Source organism: Portunus trituberculatus, chromosome 34 (assembly GCF_017591435.1).
Source record: "Portunus trituberculatus isolate SZX2019 chromosome 34, ASM1759143v1, whole genome shotgun sequence".
NCBI classification, from domain to species: Eukaryota; Metazoa; Arthropoda; class Malacostraca; order Decapoda; family Portunidae; genus Portunus; species Portunus trituberculatus.
The window spans coordinates 6,932,516-6,941,816 of record NC_059288.1 but is presented as its reverse complement, the minus strand read 5'-3'; the positions used below and the strand labels follow the sequence as shown (position 1 = coordinate 6,941,816).

General features: G+C 50.8%; 1 protein-coding gene across 3 annotated transcripts in view; it reads left to right on the top strand.

Moving 5' to 3' along the window:
• LOC123512653 (translation initiation factor IF-2-like) overlaps nucleotides 1-8,171 on the top strand; it is a 54,442-nt gene extending 46,271 nt beyond the window's left edge. For all 3 annotated transcript variants that reach the window (XM_045269123.1, XM_045269124.1, XM_045269122.1), the window contains 2 exons: nucleotides 3,474-3,585; nucleotides 4,004-8,171. In XM_045269123.1, coding sequence (XP_045125058.1) covers nucleotides 4,012-5,517 — 1,506 coding nt within the window. In that variant the 5' untranslated portion in view covers nucleotides 3,474-3,585; nucleotides 4,004-4,011 and the 3' untranslated portion in view covers nucleotides 5,518-8,171. The remainder of the gene's footprint in view (nucleotides 1-3,473; nucleotides 3,586-4,003) is intronic.
• The last annotated feature ends 1,130 nt before the right edge of the window (nucleotides 8,172-9,301 follow it).

The following is a 9,301-nucleotide window of genomic DNA, read 5'->3' as shown; positions in this document are numbered from 1 at the left end:
CCAAGATGGTGATATGGGCCCTAATATGGGTACCACTATAAATAAAACTGCCTGCGCCACTAATGGGCGGAAGCTGAACAGCGCTTCCCATACACTCTTTAAGTGTGCCTACAGGCGCTATAGGCCTTACCGTAAAAAAAAAAAACCCATTCTGGTGACTATTTGGTGATTTTATATAGCTTCAAATACTTGTGTGGGGGGGTTAAGATAGTGAAGACTGTAGCCATTAATTTTCTGACCTCCATAGACCCTTTCTAATGTCAATAAAATGGTCTAATCGTACACAAATCTGAAGGTAAAAGTGTGTCCCAGAATTGAAGGGATTAAAATAGTGAAAACTGTGGCCATTAATCTTCTGACCTCCACAGACCCTTGCTAATGTCAATAAAATGGTCTATTGGTACACAAATCTGAGGGTAAAAGTGTGTCCCAGTACTGAAGGGGTTAAGGTGGCCCGTAAACTCCCGGGCAGCCTTAGCAGATGACTTTCAGGCGTGGTGATGGCAGGAGACAGTTTAGGAGGAAGTGGAAGCTTGAGTGGAGGGAGTAATTGAACTGTAGTCCTTGGGTGTTGTGAGTGGGAGGGAGACGAGAGGCCCTGATACTAAAAGCCTCTCTCTCTCTCTCTCTCTCTCTCTCTCTCTCTCTCTCTCTCTCTCTCTCTCTCTCTCTCTCTCTCTCTCTCTCTCTCTCTCTCTCTCTCTCTCTCTCTCTCTCTCTCTCTCTCTCTCTCTCTCTCTCTCTCTCTCTCTCTCTCTCTCTCTCTCTCTCTCTCTCTCTCTCTCTCTCTCTCTCTCTCTCTCTCTCTCTCTCTCTCTCTCTAACCACGGATGGTTAGAGAGAGAGAGAGAGAGAGAGAGAGAGAGAGAGAGAGAGAGAGAGAGAGAGAGAGAGAGAGAGAGAGAGAGAGCGGAAATGCCTAAGAACAAGAACTTTCACGTGTTCATGTAAGAGAGAGAGAGAGAGAGAGAGAGAGAGAGAGAGAGAGAGAGAGACTTGCTCTGTAATAGTTTATATGTGACGTCTCCCACATGAAGAAAGAGAGACAGGGAGCGGAAACGTTAAAAAAAAAAAAAAAAGAGATTTCACGTCTTTATATAGTGAAGACTGTGGCCATTAATCTTCTGCCCTCCATAGACCCTTCCTGATGTCAATAAAATGGTCTAATGGTACACAAATCTCAAGGTTAAAGTGTGTCCCAGTACTGAAGGGGTTAAAATAGTGAAGACTGGCCATTAATTTCCTAAGCTCCGTATATTTAAGACAGAACGTTCCTTGTAGTTGTTGATACTAGACCGAACGTTGAACCGATTATTCAGGGAGGGGAGAGAAAAAACGTTCATGTTATAACTGCTACAGCCTCACAACACCACTGCAACACCCCACAACACCCCTGCAGCCTCACAACACCACTGCAACACCCACAACACCACCACAACACCCCTACAGCCCCAGAACACCACTACAACACCACAACACCACTGCAACACCCTACAACACCACCACAACACTCCTGTAACACCCAACACCCATGCAACACCCACAACACCCTGCAACACCCCAACAGCCTTACAACATCACCACAACACCTCTGCAACATCCACAGCCCTCCACAACATCCCTGCAACACCCACAAAACCACCACAACCCCTTACAACACTCCTGCCCCACAACACCACTACAACACCGCCAACACCCCCTTTCTCCAATTTTAACAACGGTATTCTCAAGCGGTCACCCATCCAAGCTCTAACCGACCCATCGTTGTTTAACCTCACTGATCGGTCGAGTCGCGTTGTGTTCACCGTGTTACTGTTATGACGCCCTCATCCTCTCACTCACGTCACGCGCTCACGTCACCTGCTCACGCCCTCACGTTCGTCATGCACCTTCTTCAGCGTCTTGTTAGTGTTACGGATGTTGCTTGATTTTTGTGTTGTTGTTGGCGGTGATGGTGGTGGTGGTGTGTCTGTGTTTTGTGTTTTTGTAGCGTGATAGGGGTTAGTTAGGACTCTCTCTCTCTCTCTCTCTCTCTCTCTCTCTCTCTCTCTCTCTCTCTCTCTCTCTCTCTTCTCTCTTCCGTCCCCTCCACCCCCCCGACAGTTGCACCTCCTTCCAAGTAACAGGTGATTTGCGAGCCGGACAGCGCGCCACATTACACAGTCTCCCACACTCGCGTCGCACTATATTCCTTTCATGGCGCAGCAGTGACACCGGAGCGAAAAACTTAGCGGAATGTCAGTGCTAACTCGTGGCTCGTAATCCCTGAGTCTGTGTTAATTCCGGGGTAAAGAATGGCCTCAGTGTGCGGGGGAAGGCAAGGCTGCGCGAGTGTTGAGTGTTGTGTTGTGTTGAGTGTTGGACAGGAATGTTTTGCGGGGGTTTCCTTGTCACGCCCTGTCCTTGCTGGGAAAGTGTGTGTGTGGGAGAATTCTTTCCTATCTATTGAGTGTGTGTTTGTGTGTGTGTGTTTGTGTGTGTCTGTGATAATAATAATAATAATAATAATAAAAATGATGATAATTATCGGTTTATTAATGCAAAAGGCAATTGAGAGGCTGAAAATATACATAGTAAAAACAAATAGTTCTAGTGTATGCAAAAGTCCAAACTTCACAAATCCAATGACGTCTGACAGAGCTCATTAAAAGCCTTGTAATTATGAAGCTAGGAAGAGTTACATGAAATCTTTAGGGATCTTGTACTTATGGTGCAAATAAAAACATGAATCTGAGTGTGTATGTAGCAGAGTTGATTACGAATTGATACATTTGACAATAAGAATGGTGCTTTTCTTGTAACGGTGTGTGGTGGGAGGTGGTGGGAGGTGGTGTGGGGACAAGCTTGATTGTGGTGGGGGACTGCTCGTTGTGGCGGTGGGGCGTCAAGGGATGGGAAGTGGCGGTGTCTTGGGTTTGTTGAGTAGTTTGGTTGCAGATTGCAGTAACTGTAGCTGGTGGGGGTGTGATGCTGGCCACTGGTTCAATCGGTGAGTGGATCCTGATAGTTAGTGAAATTGGGATCAAGGATTATTTTCAAAGCTATCTTCTATATTTTCTCTTTGTGTGTGTGTGTGTGTGTGTGTGTAATTCACCACCACGGTCGCCTGCTGGTCACCCAGCCAGTCTTCCCCAATTACGGAGCGAGTTCAGAGCTCATAGACCGATCTTCGGGTAGGACTGAGACCACAACACACTCCACACACCGGGAAAGCGAGGCCACAACCCCTCCAGTTACATCCCGTACCTATTTACTGCTAGGTGAACACACCCCACACATTAAGAGCCGCGTCCAGTTGCCTCGCCGCCCCGGGACTCGAACCCGGCCCTCTCGATTGTGAGTCGAGCGTGCTAACCACTACACTACGCGGTGTGTGTGTGTGTGTGTGTGTGTGTGTGTGTGTGTGTGTGTGTGTGTGTGTTTAATGATTATTATTACTATTATAAAACTAATATTTAACTTATCCTTTGCAGGAAGAGTCTCGGCACTGCACACGGTCACCATGGTGCCCCGGGTAGCGAGTGACCCCCGCCACGCCCCGCCCCGGCCCCCTCCACCAAGACTCTGAACAATTCAAACACCAAGGTCAGTTTCTCATACAAGTATATATATATATATATATATATATATATATATATATATATATATATATATATATATATATATATATATATATATATATATACATGGTCCAGCCCCGCCTGAGACGACATGAAAGAGAAAGGACTGCAAAACAACATGGTTGGTGACAGAGGCAGGTGGAGGCGACTCATTATATATATATATATATATATATATATATATATATATATATATATATATATATATATATATATATATATATATATATATATAGATAGATAGATAGATAGAGAGAGAGAGAGAGAGAGAGAGAGAGAGAGAGAGAGAGAGAGAGAGAGAATGATGGTGGGTTGTTGTTGGAGGGAGCGGTCCGCCGCCGCCCCCTGGTGTGGCGGCGTGGGTGACACTGGCTTTCTTTCAGGCTCCGTGATGTCGATGGGGTGGGGCGGCATGGTGGTGGGCGGCGCGTGGTGGGCGGCAGGCGGGGGCGGCAAGAGCGCCGTGCAGCTGCTGCAGGAGAGCAAGTCCCGCTACGTGAAGAGTGACCACGTGCTGGGCAGCAGCCAGACCCCCGCACGCCCTGACCGCCTCCACATCTCATCCAACCCTAACATATTCCTGAGCGCGCCGTGCCACACGCTGCACGTGTCTCGCCCCTCGCCCTCTCCCGCGCCGGAGCGCCGCGCTGCCCTCGCTGACAACAACAACGTGGTCAACCTGCGCGACCACCCCAGCCTGGCCGGCCTGTCCCCGCCCCGCCCCAGCCAGATGGCCGGACCCGCCTCGCTGGGCGCGCCACCCCCTCTGCCGGCCCGCTCGCCCCGCGCGGCCCCTAGGCCCAGGGCCAGGGGTCAAGGTGCGGGGGAGGGCCATGGTGGACGGGCTGGCGGGGACCTGCGGCGGTCACTGTCCCACGGGCCCGGTGATCGCGGCGACAACGTGCAGATGAAACTGCGGCGCCTGCTAAACACTGACTCGCAGGAGAATCTGGCGGGCGCCGCAGCGGGAGGCGAAGAACCGACCAAGAAGCCCCCGCCGCCAGCCCCTCGCCGCGGGGTGCGCATATCCCTGCCAGGCACTTACCGCGCCGAGCCCGCCACCGTCACGGCCCACAAGTCCCTGCCGGACCTGAGTCGCGCCTCATCCCCCGCGGGGGAGACAGACTCAGAGTGTGGCACGGGGGGTCGCCGCCCCTCCTGCCCCGGGGCGCTGCCCTCCATCAGTCCAGCCCCGCCTGAGCCTCCACCACGTCCACCCCGCATGTTCCGGGATCCCCCGCCCCCTCCCCTGCGGGCCCTGGACAAGCCTCCCGCTCGGCCACCGCTGCCCCAGCGTCTGCGGGAAGCCTCCGTCTCGCGCCCCACCCGAGGTGCTGGTGCCGCTGGATGCGTCGGCGGCGGTAGCGGCGGTCCCACCGCCTCCCTGGTGCCCACGGACGGCCGCCGCTCTTCGGACAGCGACGTGTCGGCGTATGGAGCAACGGCTGCGACGGCGGGGGCGGTGGGCGGCGAGGAGGGTCGGCGGCGGCCCATCCTACGGTCGAGGTCTGACGTGACGCACGAGCGGGGTCGCTGGGAGGAAGAGACGCTGCCGCTGCCGCCGCTGGATCTGGAGGCGTTCTTCGAGACGCTGGGCCTGGACCCCGCCACGTACCGCCAGCTGACGGCGCCGCCCTCCTCCCCGCCTCACTCCGCACCAGTCTACTTTGAGGAGGTGTCCTCGGAAGAGTCGGGGCCGTTGGTTGGGCGGCGGGGCAGCTCTGACTCAGACGAGGGGCGGGGCATCTCGGGGCCCGGCCCCGGCCCACCTCTGCCCCTTCGGGGTACAGGGGAGCCCTCCATCGTGGAGAAGAACGCGCGGGTCATCAAGTGGCTGTTCAACTGCCAGAAGGCGCAGGGCACCTACGTGTGCCGCGTCGCCTCCAACAAGAGTTAGCCGCGGCCACTCTAGTCTCCGGCCGTGGCCCCGGGCCACGCGTGGGGCCTCGGGGCCACGGACCGTCCTGCTGTGATAACCCGAGTGGCCGCCACCTGCTCCCCACGTGGCGGAGCGTTGCCCCTCCAGCCTCCAGGCCCCTTGGCAGTAGCGAGGCAGGAAGGGCCGGGCTGCGTGAGGGAGCGGCGTGGTGGCGGTGTGAGCGCGACATGAGACTTGCTCCTCGACTGTCAGACTCTTGGTGAGCAGCGGAAGTGTCCTCCCCCAGAGGCACCACTGCCACGCTCAGCCACACACAGGATGCACACAACTCACACACCCACACACACCCACACACAAACACCCACACGCAGCACACCCACTCGCTCACACACTACCACACAGCCTGAGTACCCCGCGGCGCCCCGAGGCTGCCGCTCGGCTGAAGTCATGGAGTCCGCAGCGACGCCTTCACCGAGGAAGGAAAGAATTACTGAATGACTTGACGTGACAAGGTGGCGCTGCGCCTCTTGCTCAATGCGGATTGCACGGCAGCAGCGCCGCAGCTTGGCGGCGTGACTCGCGTCCCGCTACCTGAAGACGCTGCCAGGCCGCCACGGCCACCACGCCCCGCACAGCGCAGGGGTCACAGCCTCCAGGAGCAAGCTTTCCTCAGGCCGGCGAGGACGAGGAACGTGTGTGTGTGTGTGTGTGTGTGTGTGTGTGTGTGTGTGTGTGTGTGCATGCGTGCGTGCGTGTGCGTGCATACCTGTGCGTGCGTACGTTCGTTCGTTCGTGCGTGCGTGCGTGCGTGCGTGCGTGTGCGTGTTTGCAAAACATGGTCCTCACACTCGGAACAGTCTTGCCCCACTTCCCCGCACCGCCCCACCCCGTCCCCGCGGCCCCGTCAGTGCGGTGGGCGGGGACGTGACCGGAAGGAGGCAGCACACGCACGCTGGGCCACCGCTGACCTGCTGACTCCAGGACGTGCCGTGGCGCCACCCTTGTATCCACCCACCTCTAACCCCACACCCACCCCAAAGCCCCGTTAGTCGCCCGTGAGTAGGTGACGAGTGGTGACGGGGCGGGTTGGGGATGACTCAGGAGTGGTGGGTGTGGGGAGACAGCTGAGGCAGCAGGGCCAGGCGGTGAGGTGCTGAGGTGCTGAGTGCTGCCCTGGTGCTGGTGGCGGGGAGCGGCGCGAGCTGTTCCTTGTCTTCAGTTCACGTCTTGGTTCCATTTTGTTTTCCTCGTTTGGCCAAGTGTTACATCAAGCTGTGGAGCGATTCACTGCCTCTGTCTGTGTGTGTGTGTGTGTGTGTGTGTGTGTGTGTGTGTGTGTGTGTGTGTGTTTGTGTTTAGGAGTGTGTACCTTATACCTAGTCAGCCATTCCTTCCTTCTTGTGTATACTCCCTGCTCCACCGATTACACACACACACACACACACACACACACACACACACACACACACACACACACACACACACACACACACACACACACACAGATCCTCAATTTTCACTGTTCGTTGGCGGTGTGGTGTGTAGAAAATTTAGTTATGTGCGACTCTATTGCTCACCGTGTGTGTGTGTGTGTGTGTGTGTGTGTGTGTGTGTGTGTGTGTGTGTGTGTGTGTGTGTCCTTCTAAGCTTAGTTCAGTTAGGTACTTGGGATAGTTCGTGTAATATGCTGAAACATTAGGTAAATATAGTTATAATGATAATAATTATAATAACGGTAATAGCATCATAGTAATAATAATAATGGTAATAATAATAATGGTAATAATAATAATGATAATGATAATAATGATAATGCTAATAAGGATCACAATTGGTAGTCAGAGTAGTGAGTGAATAGGACGTAACAGAAGTGGAAAGCTAAATTAATTCTTTACCTCACCTCTCGTTTATATGTACGTGTGTATGTATGTATGTATGTATGTGTGTATGTGTGTATGGTTACGTCTCGCACCGGTCTATTACCTAATCAACCATACAAGTTTCCCCTCGACTTTTTTTTTTTTTTATTTATTTTCCCCTCATTTCCCTCCCTCACCTTATAATTGCAGGTAAAAAAGTAGAAGGTAACATTTTTCCCCTTTTTTTTTCGCCCTCACTCGATTGTTCATCCCCTACCTGTCTCCCTCTCCCCTCTCACTTCCCCTTCGATGATAGTTCCCTCTCTCTCTCTCTCTCTCTCTCTCTCTCTCTCTCTCTCTGGAAAACCTTAAAAAATGGTCGTTGTTTAAAGAATCGAAAATGTTTGTTAAATTCGTGAATTTTTTTTATTAATGTGTAAAAAATAAATGTTTTTTTTTTTATCAGTGTAGGGTTAAGGCGTGTGTGTGTGTGTGCGTGCATGCGTGTGTGTGTGTGTGCGTGTTTGCGTGTGCAGTACCCAGCTTAAATATTCTCTCCTCACCCCCACAAAAAAAAAAAAATGTACGCAAGCTTTCCTCTAATATAAAAAAGACAAAAAAAAAATCTATATACATACACTCATGTTTAAAAATATATATAAATATATATGAAGAGTTTGCCGTTTTCTGATTTTATTGTTTTGATTCAGAGATTCCTTTTAGCTACTTTTGTCCTTTGTATTCTTCGTATTCAGCATTCCACGTCAATTTTCAGTTTTTTTTTTCTCATATTCAGTTTTACGTTCCGTCGAATTACGTTCCGTCGAAAAAGAAAAAGAAAACGCGTCATGTTTTTTATGGAGAATGTTTTATTTGTGTGTGTGATTTGTTATTATTGTTCAGAAGTATTCATTAATGTCCGCCATGTTTGTAGACAGGTGTGTGATGAAGTACGAGGAGGTGTGAGGTGTTGGTCAGGTGTGGCGGGAGTGAATGGTGTACTCTTGTGAACACCTGTGGCTTCATTCACAGGTGTGTTCATTCCGTACATTCATTCTGCCGCTGAGAGTTGTACACACCAACGTTTCTCCTGTGAAAACATCTGAATAATTCTCCCCAAACATATTCCTTACCTTACCTTATCTAATTTTACCTTTCCTTACCTTACCTAACCTAACCTAACCTAACCTAACCTAACCTAACCTTAACCTAACCTAACCTAACCTAACCTAACCTAACCTAACCTAACCTAACCTAACCTAACCTCACCTCACCTAACCTAACCTTACCTTACCTTATCTTACCTTACCTTACCTTACTACAAATTCAATATCAAGGGAGGAATCGTTTCATGAAGGGAAATATCACAGGTGGAATGACCAAAGGTATGTACAATTAACCAGCGTGACACCTGCAATATGTGGCCTGGGAATAGGTGGGTGGTGTGAGTCTGTTAACTCAATAATCCTGAAACAATAATGAATGAGAGGCTGAAGTTAGAGGTTAGAGGTTAGAGGTGAGGGTAGTTAAGGAAACCAAGAGGTGCTGAAAGTAAGTTAGTAGGAAAAAGAAGTGCTTGTTTTTAGGGGCTGGGAAATGGAAAGTCATCTGTTCTCGATTGTAAGAACTATTTTGAAACCCCTGTTCGCATCGCCACTACATTCAAAGGACTATTGTTGAAGTGGTAAGGACTGGGACACATTTTCACCTGGAGATTTGTGTACGATTAGACCATTTTATTGACATTAGGAAGTGTCTATGGAGGTCAGAAGATTAATGGCCACAGTCTTCACTATTTTAATTCCTTCAATACTGGGACACATTTTTACCTTGAGATTTGTGTACCATTAGAACATTTTATTGACATTAGGTAGTGTCTATTAAGGTCAGAAGATTAATGGCCAGTCTTCACTATTTTAATCCTCCCCACATAAGTTTCTGAA